The sequence below is a fragment of the Polyodon spathula genome, chromosome 7 (assembly GCF_017654505.1).
Source record: "Polyodon spathula isolate WHYD16114869_AA chromosome 7, ASM1765450v1, whole genome shotgun sequence".
Lineage (NCBI taxonomy): Eukaryota > Metazoa > Chordata > Actinopteri > Acipenseriformes > Polyodontidae > Polyodon > Polyodon spathula.
This window is the reverse complement of record NC_054540.1, coordinates 57,829,160-57,850,901: the sequence shown is the minus strand read 5'-3', so window position 1 is coordinate 57,850,901 and position 21,742 is coordinate 57,829,160. Positions and strand designations below refer to the sequence as shown.

Here is a 21,742-nt window from a genome sequence, read left to right as displayed (position 1 = left end):
GATAAACATAACCCCCCTCAGTTTACTCCATGTAATTTTTTTTTTTTTTTAGTTTTTGGCAGAAAATTAAATTTTCCAAGATATCAAGGCTTATTGCTCTAAAGACTGGGCAGGTGTGTTGCTTAGCGGGTCTAAGCTCGAGGTAGATTTACAGTAGCACAACATCAGAAGTATAATCGTATTAACTCAAATTTTTGTCTCTAATGGAATTATTGCAACAGAGGAAATCAAAACTAAATTACATTTTCCATTTTCTAAGCACGTCGGGTATGATTGAAACTTACCAGGCAGCATTGACAAGTGGCTGCTTCATCGTTTTCTTCAAGATGTTCCCTCAACATGCACCATTCTTCTCTGGGTCCAGAAATGTTCACTCCTTCCTTGGCATGTTCCCTGGACTTTACAGAGGACTCTGTATTAATCAGTTCACAGGTCCTCTGAATCCGACGCCCAGGGAAACCTGCTTCGCTAGAAATCAAAGGTTTGCTAAACCTCTTGGCAATGGTTTCTTCCACCATTGCCCAAGTACAGTCTTCGGAGAATGCTATGGCGCTGGGCTTGTGCTTTATAACTCGGACGGTTTTGGGTTGAAAGGGCCTAGCTCCATCGACCAGATCCTCCAAAACGATGGGGTAGTCTTCTGGAATTGAAGCGTAATCGGGGTCTTCATCATCACTGCTGCTTCCAGCTGCAAAGAGGACTCCATACTCCCATTCCTCAGGATCCCCCATGTTTGAAGCAGTTTAACAGAGAAAGAACGGCTTGGCATTTGCAGACAGAACTGAGTCTGTATTTCCCATTGGCTTGTTTTGGCTACATTGTTGCACCCTTTAGCTGTGGAGGCATTCCTTTGGGTTGTCCTCTAAAAGTTTTACAAAGTTTTTAATCCCATTTACTTGAATTGATTGGACCACAGCATCTTGTGTTGCTGAGTTGTTGTTTCTGTAAAACAAAAGAAAAAAAAACTGTGAATGTACTCTAAACAGACTCCAATCTCTCATTTAAATCACCTTTCTTTTTAGCTGGTTACAATAATATACAGTATATTCAGATACAGACATGTACAAACTATCAGTAATAAAGAAGTGAAACCCAAGGTAATGATCTTTCTAAATATAGTCTGTTGGATTATGAAAAAATTCAACTCAACAATAGTAAAGTTGCCAAGGCTTATGAGAAGTAGAAAATCTACAGCTGTCAGTCACTCCGGCTCCTGCATAACGTTTATTTCTTGCTAGAAGATTTTGACATCTACCTGTGCTATTGAACACTAGAATCAAATTCATTCCAGTAATTTGCTTTCATCTTTTTTTTATAGCGGTCTTGTGTATATCAATAGATTATTTATATTGCCAAAACATAGATTATTTTGAAAGAGCTAGGGAAGTATGATTGTTATTCCTGGGCGCCAGTTAGCTATGGTGCCTGCTTGGGCACGCTTATCAAGCCCCTATCAGTAATATTTACCCATACCACAGACAGACACACTGCTTTGAAGATACCATCGCAATACAAACTGAGGGTCTTTTCAGAATTGCTCTTCTGAAAACTCGGACAAATAGAAAATGCTACAAGTAGCTACAAAGCTTTGGGGGAAATAACATAAACCTTTTAGATACCTTTGAGTTATGGATTTGTTTCGAATTTATTTGCCAGGCACTTCTAATCTTCTTTCCATCAATAGCAGGTATAGAACTATAATGGGTTTGCCTTAAACAAGCCTCGTAAATCTCCTCATTGAGATGTTTGCATTGGTCTGTACATACTGCAGCCCTGTTTAAGCTGAATGTTTATCAATATAAAATAAGGGCTTTCACTAAAACACCTGTAATTGATTTTTTATCAAATATTGTGGGTAAATTCCAAATTATGTTTCTGGTAACACTGTAAATGAAGTGTCTCTATTTACTGTGTACAGTATTTATATAGTCATTACTTACACATGAACTTACACATGATTACAGTGTTATTATGCATAGTTACAATTTACTTAATGTGTAAATCTTTTTGCACGATCCTAACCTTAACCCTTTTCTGATACAATTGTATACTTGCAAAAAGACGTACCCATTGAGTTCATTGTAGCTATGCATGATAACACTGTAATTAGGAGTAAGTACACATGTATTTACAAAGTAACTACTATGTAAATGCACAGTAATTAGAGACATTTAATGTAAAAGTGTTACCATTTTAAAAAATAATGGCACGGAATCATAATGAAATCAAAGATCCTGGAGAATTCCATATAGTGTCACTGTAGCTAAGAAGTTGTACTTCAATCTGTGTATAAACTGACCCTGTGTAAGGGGCTGTGGACCACACATTCCTTACATCAAAGGCATTTTCTCATGCTGCACTGGAATCAACAAGGCACCCACATATCACTTCAAAAGGCAGAGAGAAGTCATCACAGCTGAGATCTCAGTGCCCGCAAAAGCAAAAAAAAAAAGTGATTCGCAATCTGACCATCTTCATCTACTGAGACCAACATGTTACAAAGTATTAGAGGAATGGGGGGGGGGGGGGGGTGTCAAGTCAGCTTAGATGGAGGTAAACGTTTGGGGATTTAATTCACATTAAATCAAACAGCTCCCTCACCTAACTCTTTTTTTGTCTTTGAATCTACCCCTTCAATCTGATAATCTCTCTGAGTTAGGACCAGCAATACGAAACATTACTCCTTTCCTTCAGCAGTCTTAACAGAGGGATATGACTGCACAATTCATCCTCTGTATTAACTGCACAGGAGCCATGTTAGGTTGATTGTACTGTGGGTGGCAAAGCACACTTAAGCTACTGTGGCATTTTGAAGTTCATTTTCGAAGATTTTTGCCAACATTGTGAATGAAATCTGTCTGGTACTACACCATTCAATGCCTACCAACATGGTTCACTTTGTTCTCACCACACAGGCTTGGAGATGAGGAGATGCCAGGATCACTGTGTTAATCTCTCACACGCTCTCGAGTATGGAGACACAACACACAAAAAATCACTGGACTAAGGTGCTTGTCATACTGGTAAAGCATGTCTAAACTAATCAAATCATTTACAGCTTAGTATGTGTCTGATTCATTCATAAAACACACCCAGAAATAAAACAGAGTTAAACTTGTGAACCTGTAACCAGAAATTCCTTCCAAACTAGCATTGAGCCATGACTCAAATTCATGATTTTTTTTTTTTTTTTTTAAATCTCTATAAACTTTCTGAAACCTTGATAAACTGTTTTCAGTCCCCTTCTGATTGCAAAACTTAAATCCAATGTTAAATGCCCCATGCTGGCTCAAATCAGTACAGCACATCAAATGAAAGTAAACATCTGTTCACAGCCCTTCATAAGAAAGCCCTGACTCATCTTGTAGAAGCAATAATTGTACATTGTTAAATGTCTTCTTTCTATAGAAAGAGCTCTTCAGGTGGCAGCAGCAGGAAAGGGTTAAAGGACGCAAGTTACACATTGAAAGTGTTTTCCATGAGCAATGAACAGCACCTCATACACTCACTCCTCCTGGAGAACTGTGGAGTCTTGCAGAGCACAGGAGAGCTTTGCTGACTGGCTAAGCAGAAAATTTGAAATTGAGCTCTACATACTGTAAAAAGAAGAACAACAAAACATACCTTGATTCTGTTGAGTACAGAGTACACCAAGTTACTTCATCAAAGAAAAGCTGATGTGGCAAAACATGGCTTAAACAGCAGAGGAGTAACTAAATTTCCCCGGTGTGTGCGCAAGTCAAGACACACAAGCTCAAAGGCCTGGTTTTCCATTGGCTGTGTTCCAAGGTTCTCCCTCATACTCCCCCTCTCTACTGCTCTCTCTCTCTCCTCTCTATTTTTGGCTCCCCCCTCTCTACCTCTATCTTTTTCTCTCTCTTCTTCAGAGTCAAATCACATCTGGAACACAACAGACTCTCACAGAGAGTCTGTTCACTAAACACTGATGACATCACCTTTCTCAGACAGTGCTGCTAAGGGTGAGAAAAGAACCATTAACTCAATTCAGATCAAAGGTAAAAGTAAACGAAAATGTTAGCGGTGTCATTTTAGCTGTGTGCCGTTATACAATTCAAATACTGAAGCACATTCCTGGTTATCTTAAGGAATCTACCAGGAACACAAAATCCTGAATTGCAGAAGGTAAATCAAGATTAGTTTTATCAACACACAACAAACCCTGAATCGAGCTAACATGGGCATCGTTTTCATCGTCCAATGCCTTTAAAATGAGTATGAAATTGGAGAATTGGGTACTGCATCAAGAACAAGAAAACAAAGTTTGCTCAAGTGTTCCTGGTTTATATGCTGGTTTTCCAGGTGTTTTTTTTTTAAAACTCAAAATACTGTTAATTTGTGTGTCTTGTATTAGATAGAAATAGAAATGCCTTCATTTTAGGTTTCCACACCAAACTCCATTAAAAAAAAAAACACATAATTGCATCCTGGACATACCTTACAGAAGGTGCGTTCTACTGGGACACTGGACTCAGAATACATGCAATTACAAAACTAGAGAAAAATATTTAGAAGTGATGTGACTCCAGTCCTGAAGGGGATAGGCTTTCCAGTCAACATTCTCACAACTGAAATCTTCAGAACGCTTCAGAGAGGCAGGACACCGCTGCAAACAAAGGTTGCTTTCAGAGAAACTCGATAATCATCCAGGGAATACTAGATTAGGATTCCAAATATCCGGCATCGTTCTATCTGCTGGTGTCCGTCACATCATGGAATCCCATCTGCTAAACAACAATAAAAGCCACCAAGGCTTTAAGATCAGAAGAGTTCGGTCCCTCTCAGAGATGCATGCACTACAAAACAGCAACTAACATCATCCAAGTTAAGAGCACGGTACAGAAGTTCTGTAATAAATGATCCTTTCATGTAAATCTCGTTAATTCCGATAGAACGCTAGTACACTGAAAGACCATTCACTGCTGTTTACTTGAGAGTTTATTGAAGCTAGATCACATGCCATTAGCCAATGTGCTTGTTTGCTTGGTTTTTGCAGATTATTCCACCAAAATGTATTTATTTATTTATTTGTAGGATTTTAAAGGCTCGTTAGGGCTCATGGAAAGCATCATGCAAGTCTTGGGATAGTTAGAAAAGCAAAAGTCATTTACATTAAATGCACTTAAAAAAACAATTTATTAATAATAATAATAATAATAATAAATAATAATAATAATAATAATAATATAATTAGAAAAATTGCCTCAAGGCTACAGATTTTGACATTCAGTCTGTAAGCTATATGTTTAAAATATAGTTTAAACTTGTTTTGCAGCTAAGTCACATTCCTTTGAGGACAGCTGGGAGAATCTCATTTCCTGAACAGGAAGCTGCAGGCCTGTGGGGTCTCCCACACACTAGCTCCCTTTTCCTGCCTAGCGCATTTTGCTTCAGCAAGAACACACTTCTTAAATCAGTTTCCAATAAAGACTTGCACTCTGTGCAGAGCAGCATACAGGGAAGTTGCCTATGTCTCTGGCTTGTATACAGCTGCAAAATCAAATTCCAAATGTAAATGTATTCAAGTATTTATTCTAACATAAAAAAGGTTGCTAATAAAAAAAAATGCTTTAAAAAGTTTGAGGCCATTTAAGCTTCAATCAGTACAGTAGTATAATCAAACATATAAGACAGGACCTTAGTCTTTGAAAGCAATGTGCCATGCACTGGCTCATCTGCAATCCTTGAAAAGCATTCACAGAATGTTAAAACATATGTCTGGCTTTGCCTAGGTGCTCTTAATCTTTCCATCAGAACTGCAGTGATAAAGGCAAAGCAGTATAAATATCTGTTACATCAGAACTAAGAGTTTTTTTTTTTTTAATCAAGATTTCTACAGGCACCATTTTAGATGGCTGATCAGCTGTACACTGCGTTCCAATAACTCAGGGGTGATGGTGTTCTATAGGTAATCCAAACAGACAACCTTGTTTGTTTTTTTCTGTTTGTTTTTTAACTCAATGTTCTGCATTCCTAATAGTTCTGCTTTGCAACAGAAAGGGCATATCTCCCAGTTTGCAGCCTGCTGCAACTCCAGTCTTCAGGATGCCTTGAAAAATAAATGGGAGATCCCTAAACAACAATGAAGTATACAATAAAATACTCCAGGTTTAAGAGTTTTAGCGCTGCAGTATTTCCATCCACCGAAGTTTAAGCTATTAAAATAGAATTGTGGACAGCATGCAGTACGGTCCACCGAAGTTTAAGCTATTAAAATAGAATTGTGGACAGCATGCAGTACACCCTCTGAGGCAGGTGCTTCACACAGCAGGGGAAATACTTTCCAAACACTGAGCATTGACTGCAAGCAGAGAACTGCAGCCGGGCAGATACACTGGAAAACAATGGGACAATTATTCCACACGCCCATCCAATTTGTTCTTGAACCAACATCTTCTCATATACTTACTATTGCTTTAAAAAAAAAAAAAAAAAAAAAAAAAAAAAGCCAAACTATCATGCACAACCGATATTCAACCAGTCAAATTTTAATGATCAGTTTTTAAATGTGCAATTCATTTACAGTTCTTCTGAGAAGCTCAGTATACACATGCACAACAGAAAGAAAACATTTGCTATTTTCTGATGACATTTACAGCAGACATTAAGAAACAGTAGCAATGTCTAAAGTACGCTGCTTTAGAAAACGATGCGTCACTTTCACTGAAAAACAAATATCCATTCGCAAAGAAAATCTAATTATAAAAATGAATCTTTTAGATTAGAAATGTACTGTTCAGGGTGGCAATTTTAAACAATATATTTTTGTATTGACATTTTTTCCAGTGTATTCATTGAAGGGGACAAACCTCTCTTTCAAGTGTGGAATAACAAAGACATAAGGATTTATTTACATGCACAACACGTTAAGGCATGTCTAATATTCCCTGCTTTAAAAAAAAAAATAGATATGTTGAAGCGCAATAAACATTTCCCATGTAAAGTATCTGACCCAAAACACAACCACATTAGCGGAATCATCCGAGCACGCTAATGTTTTGTGTCATCTATTAATACGAGATCAGTAAACCTTTTCAACAGGTAAGCTTGGAATCGCAAATGTCATAACTTTCTAAGTCACTCACTCATATCTATCAAACCGAGATTCAGAGCTGCAGGTAACAGATGTATTTATTAAACAGTGTAAGAACTGCAGACCCCCCCCCAAAAAAAAAAAAAAAAAAAAAAACACACATGGTTTATAATAATGGTCCAGATTTATACATCCAGTATTTTAACTGCATACCTGCATGGACTGTTCAGAACCCAGTTGAGATTCATAAATCAGACTTGAGTGTGTGTGTGTGTGTGAAATGAATGGCATTTATGTAATTCCATAAATAAAATTAAAAAAGAGTAGTTTGTTACAATGTCATTGCTAATTTCAACCCCCCCTAGATCACAAACACTACACCTGTATTTTTGTTACAATAAAACACAGTCTTAAAAGAACAAGTTAAACATAAAAGATAGTGTTTACATTAAACATACACCCATTTCTACACATCCAGACAAGCAGCAAGGTTACAGAATCTTTACTGAAACAAACAGAACTGTATTGGAATTGCAAACTTTGTAATATTCAAGTGCAGTTCACTTGTGGACAAAAGAGTAGCATAGAATAGCCCAACCACAATTCAAGCTGAGGAACAGAATCAGCAAACAAAGGGTTTGCACTTCTTCCTGAAGAAGGGTGGCTCACTGTTATACAAACAATCCCTGTGTAATTCAGTTTTATTGGGAGTGCAGTTGAGTTAGACTGTACTTGTACTATGCCAGTTGCTTCTGAAACAAATTCTACCAAGAATCCAAAACCTGAAGTATTCATCAGGATAGCTCTGCTGTCTTTCACAGTCAGGGAATGCTTTCTATCCAGCAGTACACTGGAAAACCAGTCATTTAAATGCTGAAATACTTGGTGTTTCAAACAGCACTGCATTGCTGGCTCTCATGTTACTTGGTTGACTTTTTAACCTACCATAGGCAAACAACTATTTTAATCCACCTGTAAAACCAGCATGAGATGGGTATTTTTGAATCCACAGAGACTAGGTACCATTCATATTATCAAGCTCCATGCATATTCTCTTATTCTTCAATTCTCTGAAAATGCTAAATTGTTACAGATTAATGAGAGACTTCAATAAAAAATAATAATGGTATTTTAAAAGATAACATAGGGTCCAGTTCCATGTTTAATGCATTTATTCCTAAGGGTTATTTCAAATCATTTAAAACACATGCAGGTCATTTTGGGCTGTCGCCGCTGTTGTCACCCTGAACCTTCCAGTTTCCAATTCCTTTCCTTCCCAAATGGAAGTGGAGAACAGTCTCAATCTTCAGGAGAAATGCTGTCAGTTCAGGGCCCTGTGTTGCTGTGTGATGGGGAGAAGGTAAGAATCATCCAGCTGATGACAAAGTAGAACAGGAACACTGGATACACAACCAAGGCTTTGCGATTTGGAGGCTGGCTGTCTGCCAAGAAGGCTGTGGATGCTGCAGGGAGAGAGCAAAGGGTATCTAAAGTAAAGAGGTATCAACTACCAACGCCACCACATTGGATCCAAAACACAATCCCCAATCCCCCCCATCCTCAATTTATTATTAAATGGATTTAATCTCTAGGCCAGTGTGTTGTTTTAGTTATAAAACTAAGAGAACATTAGTTTTATTGTTTTTAAACAGCAGCATTAATCAAACACTGAATAACAGCTGTATCATGTTATTGCTATTGTCCTCATTGTAAGTGGACAATTAGGCTTCTGAAAAAAACAAAGAACTAAAACCATATTTTCCTCTTAATATTGTATAATAACTCCACCTGCTGGACTAACATCACACTACATCCTTAGAGCTATGTGGACTGGACTGGTATAATACAAGTTCAACAGATGCATTGTTTTGCTTCCTACTGTACAATACTTGGCAATGTTTAAAAAATAATAATAATAATAATAAACACACTACTTACCAAACGTTGACCAGCCAAACGACGCAACCACTACTATAAATCGAACAATAAAACTAGCTGTCCCGGTGCCCCCTAGTAGCACCAGCCTGCAGACAATCATTGCAACAGTCAGAGGCAGGATACAGTATCCCAGTACACACAGGCTCTGGAAGAATGAACTGCGAAAAGAACACAACGGAAAAATGATGCCGGCGGAAAACACACTAGACTTGCATGCACTTAGATATCTGATTTGTGTTACATTTGTAACAAACAGGCTCTGCTTTAATTAAATAAACGGTGGCAGTAATTAGACCTGCAGCTGTTTAGACTAATAGAACAGATCCAATGTCTCAAAAAACAATTGTAGTTGAAAATACAGGAACTAGTTAACAATTACTATGATATGAGACATTTGTAGGAATGTGCTAGGAGTAGCTAAGGTACACATTGGATCCATATCCAGAACCTAGCAGGCATTTAGCAGCCTGAAATGCCAACTTGTGCTGTTCCCCTCTCTGCTTCAATCTCAATAAAAAAATAAACCATGGACATGTTTTTGTTCACGTAAAAAAAAAAAAAGCAGTACTCACATAGTGCCTCCCAGCAATTTGGAATTTAATGTAATAATGACAGATCCAAACCATATAAGAACAAACACTTCAGCAAACTGGGGCCCTCCATCTTCTTTGCTGTCTGCAGACCCCCCCTGCAGCATGCTGGAGACAGGAGGACAGGGAGTCTATCAAACCATGGCTCACACACACACTCACATTCAGTATATATTCATTCTTGAGATACAAGCCGAAAACATCAATCACCCTCAAGAAATCTGTAACATAACCTTTGATATGCAACAATATAGATTAACAAAAAGAAAAAAAAAAGTAGAATAGGATTTTTTACATAATATAACCATAGTAAACCATTCATATTAATATATAGTTTTATAAAATGCCTTTAACTTACAGAGCTAATGTGACACAGAGCAGCAAAGGACCCCATAAGTCCCCTGTAAAAAAACAAAAAAAAGATCTTACAGTGCAGCAGAGTTTATGTAAACCCAACAAATACACATTACTAACGTCAATGACCCGGATGATAGTTGGTTTGCAATGCTGACAGCAACTCAAGATCCAACAAACAGCATCATCATAGGCAGTGCAATGTTACGGGGTAACTAAAAAAAATACGTTTTAAAGCTTATGCTTACAATCTCTAAGTAGTGTTGTGCTTTTCTTAGGATACATCACATGGCCAAACTTTTTTCCTACAGCCTTCAAATCTCTCAGCTGAAAAAAAAAAAAAAAAAAAAAAAAAGACTCAAATTACATAATAAATACAGTATACATTTTACTCCATAAAAGGTATTCAGTAATCTTATCAGTATTCGTGGATTACAGGGCTCACCGGTTGATTTTCAGCACACTACTCATAATACATTTTATAAATAAAGCCCCTTAAGCAGTTATGTTGTACTGTTAACAGATTCCCATTACTTTCTCCCTTTTATATAAAAGTTGATTCTTTCCTGGCAGTAATAGACACTGAATGCAGCTTCTTTTTTGAGGGCTGGTTTCAGTTTTGCTCAGTGCACAAAAATCCAAGACGCTCAGTTCAGCATTTTCTATTAAATGGAACTTAAATCTAAAAAGCGCTCTTTGTGTCTAAAGAGCATGATTTCTAAAAAGACGGGGCAGCCAAAACATTTTCACTGACTCAACAACAAGACTTTGTAAGCAGAAGAAATAGCGAATGATCGAGTGCTTTTCTCAACAGTCTTTTAGATGTCTAGCAGCCAAGTTCAAGTTAGAAATCAGGCTTTCTTTAACCAACTGATCATGATTACTAGAAACAGTGTCTTGAATCTCTTTTGAGTCTTTGTTATTTCTTCAGCGTATGAACATTGTGTAATTGGCAGGGAGGACTTCAACTGCAGTAGGGAACTCACAGTCTGGTCAAGTTGTTTCTAGCTTGATGCCGCAGAAGTGATGCTCCAGCGTATACGGACACATGTAATACATTTTTTAAAATATTTGGTTTAAAGTGAAAATGTGTCACAAAAGGTTTTGAAAACAAAGACTTAAAACGAATTTACTGTGACTTTCAGAAACAGATATGTAATCTCATGCTTGTTATTGTTATACTAGTATAACGCTTGGTTTAATTTACCCACACTAAAAGCCGTACTCCTCCCATTCTAGTTAAATATGTAAACTCACAATGGTTTCTTTCACTGGTTCATCGAGTGTAGAGTACTCATCATCATGTGACGGAGACCCTACTGGAACTGTGATCTCTCCTTCCACAGGGATATCTCCAGAGATGGACACATCAGACAGCCCTGCAAACTGCAAAAAACAAACAAATAAACACACACTTTTTTTGCATCATACAATTAGTTGCAGGAGAAATCAAAGACTCCCACTGCATTCCTGCTTTTTCTATGATTTTAATACGACAGATCTGTGCTTGTTACCACTGTAGCTCATCAAGTTCATAGTAAAACCTGGAATGGGTGAGACGGCTATGCAATTAGAGTGTCATTTCCATCCTGGAAATACTGCTTTATATTTATTTTTCCCTGAAAGGAGTTTCTTTTATTCTTCCGAGCTGGTCACCAAGTAATGACTAATCAATGGTATAATGCTTTACTAAGAAAACAAAGTGGCATAGTAACTACTTTTAAAATGCCATTTTAGACTACCTTACCTAACATAACTTTGACAGTTTCAGATAAGTGCTAATCAGAGTCTGGGAAACCAGATGTAAAGTGTTAGGACTTGGTCAGGGGTTTGGGTCATTCAATTAAATGACTAAAGACATCCACCAAGATTGCCTATCTCCACATTAGCCCTGTGAACTCTTCTGGCACCCGTATTATAAATCAGCTTTTCATTAAAGACACCTGCATTATGCCATACTTAACTACTTCAGCACTAAGTAACACTAAAGAAAATTACCCACATTAATTATGATGAAACAGTTGCAGTGTCTTCTGCACACAAATAATATAGTGGGAGCAGAAATATATATTAGTGCAGGGGTCTCCAACCCTGGTCCTGGAGAATCTACTGTGGCTGCTGGTTTTCATTTCATTTAATCTGTTACTTAATTGAACCAATTATTGCCTTAATTAGTCGAGATTAACAGGTGTTCCAGATCTTTAGCCACTGATGATGTAAAGACACCTATAAAACCTGCTGGATAGGGGCTGTCCAGGACCAGAGTTGGAGACCCCTGTATTCGTGTATAGATTAAAAAAATGTTTCTCACTGAGGCAGATGCAATGCTAACCTCCTCTAGTAACACATGCATGCATACATAAATACATAACCCCCACCTCTGAAAATGTACAGTTTTACTTTACCACGATGTACTTACTGGCAGTAAGTAGAACTGGATTGGTATATCAAAGCCACAGGGTCCATCCACCCTGACATTCCCCATCTCAATATGATGACATCACGCTACTGCCACTGTCCCATGGGAATCCAGTGACGTGGAAAGCCGTTCGGCATGCTCACCTGGCTGCACTTTCTCCATTAACACCACTAATGGGTAAAATAAACATGCCTAATACTGTCTGTGGACCACACACGCCACTCCAGAAATTATAAACAAAACGACACTTACACCTTCATAGGCCTGTTCACATACCTACAGTAATTACAATCTCGTATTTTAAATATCGCACATTTAAAACCGCCAGAAACCAAACCGCTAACTCCTAGCTGCAATCAGACACCCCCTCGCTTGAACCCGGCACGCTCTGGAGAAGGGAAATATAAAATAAAACATATTATTCTCACCAGGGGTTTACTAGCTTCATCCACTTCCGCCATCTTCACTCATCTGAAGCTACGTGGAGACAAACACACAGACGACAACAGTCAGCGACACAGCCCCTTTCGGTCCAAGGATTTGAACGTCAAGAAATTGGGATTTTTGCGAATAAATACTGCAGTACAGCACCCCAGCCGCAAGGAGGCGCTCCGCTAAAGACTGTGTGTGGAAATTTAGGCCAGGGTTAAGTTTGTTTTATTTTAATGCTTTGTTTACGCAACAAATTATTTACATTGCATTGCACGAGACAAAGAAAATAAATAAAGCACATATATAATCGTTGGTTGCCAATGGTCAAGTTATAACTATAAATGGAAAATATTTTTTAAAAATAAATAAACCAGAGGTTTTACTTGTTTTTGTGTGCCTTAATTTAATAATTGCATGGGCATAGTGTGTCAATTATTGAAAAAAAAAAGGCTTACCTTAGACTCTTTACATTTATGTATGTGGAACTTCCCTGACCGAACACGGTGAATTTAATTAACTTCTATTCTGGAAGCTTGGCTAAAGTAACACACTATATAAAGAGATACGTTCAGTCCAAAACATTTGAACTAACTTGCATGCGACAAATGCATTGCTGACTCCAGCTCAGAGGAACAAAAACAATGATACAGACTCTGTAAATCTCTGTAACGTCCTATTTGAGGGGTAAAATCTGTGTACATTTTAAAAATGTAGTTCTTTAACCTCACATGTTAAAGGAAAGCGGTACGGGACACACCGCGTAAATCTCCAGTTGGTATTACTGCCGGTAATAAGCAAGGGACAAAGAAAGCGATTTGTAGGTAGCATATGGTTAACGCAATGCATGTACTTACTTGTGTTACCCTTAATGCATTGTTACGCGATGCTAACGACACTATGCAAGTTAAAAGAAGTCAGCAAGTTTATGTGAAGGGTATTGATAGTGCTTTTCCTTCCTGTCTTGGCTTCAGGCTGCACAGCCGAGGAAACCTTGGAAAAGCGCCGCTACGGCTTTAAAACCGGGGTGCGGATGTGCACGGGGGAGGTCCGTTTCCTTGCCCAGCCTGAATTTTGTATTCCGTGCACTTCACAAGAAGGAAATCCCGGAGTAGCACAATCTGTGGAGATCGTTCACAGATAGACAGGGGCATCTAAACAGATATCTTTACTCCACTCACGAGGGAGCAATCACACGTTTCAGCGCTCCAGCCTGCATATTACTAATGTCATACAAAATAAACCACAGATGACATGTGCGCGCGGCTGCAAAGGAGGTCTTTTTTTGCAATTCCAGCTCAATGTCTGAGAACTGACTGGAATTCATCGTCATTGCGGAAATCTTGGTCAGTGCACGGCAACATGACTTAAATCGATCCGCTGCGCTAGAAGGATACGTTTGCAGAGCCCCTGGGCGCGAGCTCACAGCTGGATACTGGCTGTATTTGGGATTTGACAATATACAGAAGTGTGGATGTAAAAACAGCCCGAAAGCTGCTGGTCAGACTGTATCGAGGAGGTGTGTCGTGCTGTTTTGGTAGAGGCTACATTTAAAGCACACATATTAAGAAGCAATCATGGGGCATCCTCCGCTGGAGTTCAGTGACTGCTACCTAGACAGCCCAGATTTCAGGGAGAGACTCAAATGTTACGAGGAGGAACTGGGTCGGACTAGCCGGTTCCTGAAGGAAGTGATCAAGGATGGCAATAACGTTATCAGCACCATTAAAAGTAAGTGCTGTACGTTACAATAGTTCTTTCTTAACTGCGTATCATAAACCTCCTGTCAAAGTCGAGGAGCTTTGTGTTTGTTCTTTCCTATATTGCATTTGTTTTGTGCTTGCTTACAGTACATATTCCCATTATATTTCTCTTGTTATCAGTAATCAATAACATGCACATGATATTATTAACAATATGCAATCATCCTCCTGCCTTTGGTGCAGCTATAATTTGGATTTAATCCCAGACCACGGTGTGTTCACTGGGATGTTGATAAACTCTTTCCTTGTGCCATTGACGTAGTTCTATTGCAGGGGTGCACAGATCAGTAAGGCCAGGGTCTGGACTCCTCTGGGTTTATACATGTCATTAAATAATAACCTGATTAGACCTGAAAGGATGTTAAATAGGTTCCATGAGGTAATTTAGAGTGTAGATGGAACAGACCTGTGGTACTTGATCTTGATGTGAAAATAAATAACCCCCCCACATTTGATACTTCCAAATGTAATTAACGTTTAAGAGATCCACACATCCCTCACTGTTTCAGCGACAGTAAGAGGACTGCTATCCTGTAAGTACTGTGCAGTCTCATTAAAGGTGAGTGGCAGTAAGAGGACTGCTATCCTGTAAGTACTGTGCAGTCTCATTAAAGGTGAGTGGCAGTGTCAACTGGTAAAGTGCTGAACAGAACCTACAGACGATCGCTGAGGTCCATTGGGAAATTACTAGAAATGGGCCCTTAATTGCAAAAGATACCATGATGTTCCTACTGTTTCTGTATACACAGCATAAAAAGGTAACAGCACTTTGTGAGGTACGTGGGCTGTAAGTACTGTGTAAAGGTGTGGATAAACCCTCAACCCTTATGAAGACAGCTGTCAGAAAAGATTGCAGAAGCACTGAGGGACCTGTGAATGCTCGTATACCTCAGCAGCTTGGGCCAAAGACAGGTTTGACGCATGGGGAAGAAAGACACAGCTTAGCTGCAGCAAACCTAGTGCAGAAATGACTGCAAGCTGTTACCATGATCACCACCACCAATACTACTGCTATTACTGCAACAACTAGCAAAATACCCCCCCAAACTCTAGACCAACATAATTACCACATCTCCGTCTCCACTTCATATACAGTAAGTTACCTGATTCCAAGGAGATTGTATATGATAAGTGAGTACCTGCGCCAGGCAGACTACTGTTGCACTGCAAGTTCCCGCATTGAGGGTGAAGGTGTGTTACTGCACAGCACCTGGAGCACTCCAGGAGAAGGTATTGGAGTGAAGTCACAGGGACAGGTTTGCACAGTGGAACCATAGGAGTAATCCAGAGGGGTGGGGGAGACGGGCAGCTGCCCTGGGGGCAGGGAGACCGGAGTGAAGGGGTATTCAGTAGTGTGGAAGACACAGATGAATAAATAGAGAGCCTCCCTGAGAATATCCATGGGTAGTACTGTCGGATGCTGTCAGTGGTGGCTGTCAGTAGTGAATGTGGTATTGCTCACTGAATTGTGGCATAGTATAGACACCTTGCAAACAGACAGACAACCAAAAATGGGGTTATGATGTCAGCAAGGTCACATTGCCCTGCACAGCGCCCCACGCTATAAACTGCAGTAATTCAGTAACTTGTGAATACAACCTACTGTACAGGACATAGACACATCACAAGCCAGTATTCACAATATAGAGGACGTACAGTACCTGTGGCTGGAGGTTCAGGACAGCAAGCAGCGGTGAAACTATGGCTAACTTAGAGTTATAATTGCGGTCTTAATCAGCAAGTACTGTACAGTTTAGGTTGGGCCCTTCTAAATGTGGAGCTGTCAGCGGACTGGGAAATGACATGTTGGTCTATGTGGTCTAGTTTTGCAATGAAAGTGTATTGCTGTAATAACCCGGTTTAACCACGTCTGAGCTCCATTTAAGTACACTTGGGTTTTGATGCTTACGGCCTTTGAATGAGTGCTGCTGGTTTGGAAGTTTAAAGGCAAGGTAATGTTCAAGTTGGAAATGTGCACAGTTGTGCAATACCATGCCGGCACTGATTTTCACACTAGTCTTCCATGCTTCACAATCACACCCACAACTCAATGACCTAACCATTATTTCACTGTTATGTTAGTTTCCTGCATTAGCTTTTTACCAAATGATGCTGATCTTCACACTTGGTTTTAAATGAACACAGCGTTTCCGGCAGTGGTTTTATTGGTTAGACTTTACACTGGCAGATTTTTCAGCATTGCTGTGTTTGAATAATTATGGACCTGCATTAGTCTAGATCCATCTTAATCAGTTTATTTTTCATTTCAGACATTTATATCTGACACTGCAAAGAGTCTGCAGTGCTCACAGTGTAGAGATTGAGATTATTCTGAGCCTTTAGAGCAGTGATTCCCAACCCTGGTCATGGGTACCCCCTGTGTCTGCTGGTTTTCATTACAAATGCGCTCCCATTTACTTAACTAGACCCTTAATTGAAGTGATCATTTGCTTTGTTAGACATTTTTAATTGTTTTGAGCTAGTAATCAATTGCATATGTCAAGTCAGCTATAAAATGTTGTAAGTAACTTGAACTCTGCAACTGTTTAAGAGCTGAAAACAATTAAAAAGGTCTGATTAAGCAAATGATCAGTTCAATTAAGCGTCTAGTCAAGTAATTGAGAGCTCAGTTGGAACGCAAACCAGCAGACACAGTGGGTACCCAGGACCGGGATTGGGAACCACTGCCCTAGAGAGAACGGTTACTGAGTTTAACAGTACCACAAACTCGTCTGTTGGCATGTACTGCTTTCCGGGCTTGCAGTGCCCACTGTTCTTGTTTGCTGAAAGGCATGCTGCAGATAATTGGTTCTTAGTAACACGCAGATTTGATAGGAACAAGTAACTCCAACCAGACCAAACATTATCACTGTGAAGTTCATGGCATACCCTCACCCAGGCTCCTGCGGCAGTGTTGATAAAATGCTTACAGAACATACAAACTGCTCTGCAGGCAGCAGATAACAGCACTTTCAGTGTCAAATTACAGGGTTTATCAGGTTTAGGTTTTAAAGAACAGCCTCTTTGTGGACATTCACTTCCCTTGAAACTGAAAGTGCATTAACTAGGCAGCAACTGGGCTGCATATCCCATTGCTGTACAGTATGTGTGTACAGTTCCTGTGTCTGCTGCAGAATTCCAGTGCTTGTGCAAGATGCCTTCTTCAGGGAATCTGCAAAGCATCTTTACCCTCCTCCTTGCTCAGCAGCTTTTCCATTGACCTTATTCCACTGCAGCCTCTGTATTATCCACTTGCAATGTCCATCTCTGTTACACTTGTTGCAATACTGTAGCTGAACAAATGTTTTAGTTCAAGTGGGCTTTGAAGATGTTATCAACTGGTTTGTCTGTTTAATACAAGCAGTTGCCTTACAGTGGATTCAAGTTGCTGCTCCACATGTGGCATTCGTGCTCCAGGCATTTTTCTTTCTTTTCTTTCCAGAAATACAGGTTGTCTTTGTTTGGTTATTGTTAGCTATTGAACTATAGTTACTGGTGTCTGTTAGTTCATATTTGTAATTGCTTTAATTCTTGCCTTCATGCAGCATCAATGTAAAACAGCAACACACACCCCATGCAGAACCCTTATTGAAATTCTCCTTTACCCTGATACTGAGAACAGTGTCTGTGATCGGATTTGTGAGCTGAAGCTGAAGAATGCATTTGATCAATCTTTGTTTCTATTGGATATAGAAGAGAAGTGAGAGTCAAGGTGAGATAATCAGGTCACCATTACTGAACGCAGAAGTTGAATTGGTGATGCATGTGTTTATTTTCTTGTTATCCTCACCAAGCAGCTGACCACCTAACCTCGCCTCTGTCTGACCTCCCTTGAGCAGGCATGATTGAACGATCTCGATGTTTTAGATGGGGGAAAATAATGACTTTATGTGTGCGTTTGCGTTACTATAGTAATACACACAAAGGGAATGTCTGATAGGGACAGTATTTGCTCTGTGAGTTCCTCTTTTCATTGTGTCCAGCTCAATGCTTATTAGATTGGATAACATTGCATTAAGCAATCCAGTTCTAAAACTAAGCCTAGTTACCCTATCAAGACATGTTGGCACAGCACCAGCGCCAAATAGCCACTAGAGTACAATGCATGCTGGGATGGACATGATGTTGTTTTCGCAGATTTCTGAGCAGAGTGGCGTGACTGCATACTGTAGGTGTGCCTTTTTCACAGGGCTGTCAGGCTTGAATGGAATGAGGAAGCTTGTCCAATGGCAGGTTCCCCTTAGCAAGCTCAAAGCTAGGTAAAGACAGATACAGTGGAAAATCAGCACAAAACTGTTTTCTGTCAGTCAGGTCCCTTGCCAGTAAAAGTGAACACTTTCACTGCCACGTTGTATTCGGCCATATCGATAATGCTGACCACACATTGTGTACGCAGCTGTGTATCACGAGTCTCTTGATTTATGGTTCTAACCTCCTGTCATACCTCAGAAACATTTAATTATACATAATGTACTGTGCATGTACCTCTTCCACTTTACACTGTATTGTAGCATTTTACCTTATGTTTACAGACCAGTCTATCAGAGACACCATTCCCCCTACATTATTACATTAAGACCCCGGGGGGATGCTTGGTTTTTATTCACATACCCATTTTAGCTTAAATAGCTGTTTTGAGCAGCAGTTTCCTCAGAGTTTCAGAGCTAGTGTACCCTGTAAATACATGCTAAGTTACATAATAAGTATTATAATAACACATCTGGAATTTTGTATTTGTTGACATGCAGTCCAGGTGGAGTGTTTCTCAACCTGATAGGTGTATGAATGTGTTTGTTCTTCTTTCCAGTCAGTCAGGAGCCGGGTCTATCGCAGCAGCTGAAGCCTGCTTGTATTTTTGTAAATATTCACACACCCACTCACATATTCATTCTCGTACGAGGAGAGGCAGAGCTGAGAGTGTGTTTTCTCACAAATTCTAGTTTTGTTCCTACTTCCATTATTTCTACACCAGTAAAGCAAAGTTGTGCAGTATGAGAGTCCATGCATCATTACCTGTTGTAGGATTGCTTCTTCCATGATTCTAAACACTCAGTCTGAAAGGTAATAATATTATTGTAAGAATAATATGTTCAAAAAGAAAATGAAAGCGACAGAAGTTTCAGATACGTTTTTCATCAGTGTATGAGGTAATTTTCTGAGCTTCGCTTGGCTAATCGTCTCATCTTTTGGTTTGGTGGCTTTCACTTTGTGACCGACAGCAGTGCATGATTCAGCAGGTATTCCTGCTGTGTAAATTTATATCAGTGTCAAAAACTTTAAAACTGATTTCTCTTGACATGTAGAACATGATTTTTTTTTTTTTTTCCTGGAAATTAGAGAAACCTGTTTTACTTTTGACCACAAAGAACTGCCCAGAACTAATGTAATATTTGGAGCCCTTCCATAAACCTCCAGGGCTGGTGGGCTGATCGTTTTATTCCCAGAGCATCACAATAGCAGACAAAAATATAAAACAGCCTTGAGCAAGTTGGTTTTTAAACAATTGAAATTATTTTTGTGTTTGTTCTTGGCCGCTACCTAGACAAAGCTGCAGGATCACAGAAATCATTTTAACTGCATAAAATGGAGTTGCTATGCTTCTCTTTAAATATACACTCATTACACCAAATAAGACTATTACCCTAAATAAGCTAGTTTTCATAGTATTGGTTCACAAAAGAACTAACTTTGGACCAGTTGAATAACACCATGCCTTCATGTTATAAAGTCAGTACTGTATTTTTAGCAGCACACCTTTTTATTCTCAAATACAGTATACATTATATCACATGCCTATGGCTATCAGCAGTGTGGAACCATGTAGTTCCATTGGGTTCAGCTGGTTTATTTCACCAGGATAAGAACCCTTGATCACAGATAAGTGTTCTGGCAGGGTTGTGTGAGGAGCTTTCTTGTTGGGCAAGTCCAGTACTTGGATTTCAGCACCTTTGTCTTGCAGTAGATGAAACCAAGAATCTGCTTGTTTCTCACCGGTCTTCTCTACTGTACAGCAGATAAATGCAATAGAAAATTAACATGAGTCATCTATAGAGTTTTATAATACTCTCAGGCGTGATATAAGACTATGACCTTTACAGTAAGGCATGATACTATAATAAATAATTTACTTACAGGTAATTTTGCACTCTAATAATCTGTGTGGGGTTCCCAGTAATCTATTGCCGTTGACACAATCACACCCTGCAGCTAACACCAGCTACTACTCAGCTGTTTGTGGATAATCTAATTAGGAAGATGGGCATTCATCAAAGCTCTCTTGAATGTAGAAAACTGGTTGGAAATACTGAACCAAAAAAAAAAGAAAAGTTTAGACCTGCATCCCTATGTGCTTATTTTTAAAGATCCCCCTCCCCTGATAATGCTTTCAGAGTGTGCAATTATCTTAGTAAAGCTAGAGCTGAATCTTAAGTGCAGGAAATAGAGCTGGCTAACAGTGGCACCATTTGGCCCTTTCTATTATTACTTACCCAGCCATGGCACTTTCCATGAGAAGACCCTACAGTAGTACAGCATAGTGACTATACCCAGTTCATGGATTTGAAAACCAGCTTAATAGTTAAGAAGAACGTTAAATGCTTTAAATGCCATCTCATCCTTTTTGCCACATCATTTGCACAGCATACAAAATGTAAAAACAGGAATGAGAAACAAGCTGAACCAGTGTGCGCTCCCAATTCCTCTTTCAAAATTTCAGATTGAGTCACTCTCTTTACTGTGGTATTGATTGCCTGAGTGAGGCATAATATGTTTTTTTTCATGTGGTAATACGTGTATAATAATAATAATTGCCCTCCATATTAATCCCAACGGAACAGAAATTAAATCCTGATATTTAAAAGTTTTAATGAAAACCCTTTTTCAACCTGTCCAGCACTGTGTTATGTTTCCAGTCAGTGTGCCAGTGGGTGCCAGGGTGGTATCTTGAGTATACTGTACATACATGGTGCTTTCCTCTTGATGCATCAGCCCGCATGATAGAAGTCATCATCTTCCAGTGTAAGGCATGTTGGATCTTAATACACTGTGCAACTCGTAAAGTCCCACGTAATCTGCTGTATTGTAGTCAGTGAATGTTAGTAACGGGTGTTAATAAAGGCTGCTGTAACAGGATTACCGAGAGTAAAAGGACGGTGGTATTTAGAATTACTGGAGAGAGGTAGTCCCGTGGCCTTGCTGG

At 39.3% G+C, this 21,742-nt stretch overlaps 2 protein-coding genes across 4 annotated transcripts in view; one reads left to right on the top strand and one right to left on the bottom strand.

The window, feature by feature from the left end:
* Positions 1–6,490: 6,490 nt before the first annotated feature.
* Positions 6,491–12,829, bottom strand: LOC121318936 (protein YIPF6-like). Of its 2 annotated transcripts, XM_041256149.1 has the most exons (8): positions 12,781–12,809; positions 12,353–12,522; positions 11,191–11,319; positions 10,182–10,260; positions 9,938–9,980; positions 9,562–9,687; positions 8,990–9,147; positions 6,491–8,514 (listed from the first exon to the last, which is right to left on the bottom strand). In XM_041256149.1, the coding sequence occupies exons 2-8, from the start codon at positions 12,416–12,418 to the stop codon at positions 8,378–8,380; spliced, it is 738 nt and encodes a 245-aa protein (XP_041112083.1). In that variant the 5' UTR covers positions 12,419–12,522; positions 12,781–12,809; the 3' UTR covers positions 6,491–8,377. The 2 variants fall into 2 exon arrangements, with proteins under 2 accessions (XP_041112083.1, XP_041112084.1); XM_041256150.1 differs by lacking the exon at positions 12,353–12,522 and having other exon boundaries at positions 12,781–12,829.
* An 888-nt stretch (positions 12,830–13,717) lies between these two features.
* LOC121318935 (oligophrenin-1-like) overlaps positions 13,718–21,742 on the top strand; it is a 44,249-nt gene continuing 36,224 nt past the window's right edge. The window contains exon 1 of one of the 2 annotated variants that reach the window (XM_041256146.1): positions 13,718–14,512. In XM_041256146.1, the coding sequence (XP_041112080.1) occupies positions 14,359–14,512 (154 nt within the window). In that variant the 5' untranslated portion in view covers positions 13,718–14,358. The remainder of the gene's footprint in view (positions 14,513–21,742) is intronic. The other variant, XM_041256147.1, reaches the window with a different exon arrangement.

Excerpts from the sequence above, each read along its gene's own strand:
- LOC121318936 (XM_041256149.1), bottom strand. The coding sequence starts at position 12,418 with ATGGGGAATGTCAGGGTGGATGGACCCTGTGGCTTTGATATACCAATC. Across the intron at positions 10,261-11,190 it reads AACCAGTGAAAGAAACCATT|CTGAGAGATTTGAAGGCTGT; the intron begins GTGAGTTTACAT and ends TTTTTTTTTCAG. Across the intron at positions 8,515-8,989 it reads GTTTGGCTGGTCAACGTTTG|CATCCACAGCCTTCTTGGCA; the intron begins GTAAGTAGTGTG and ends CTCTCCCTGCAG.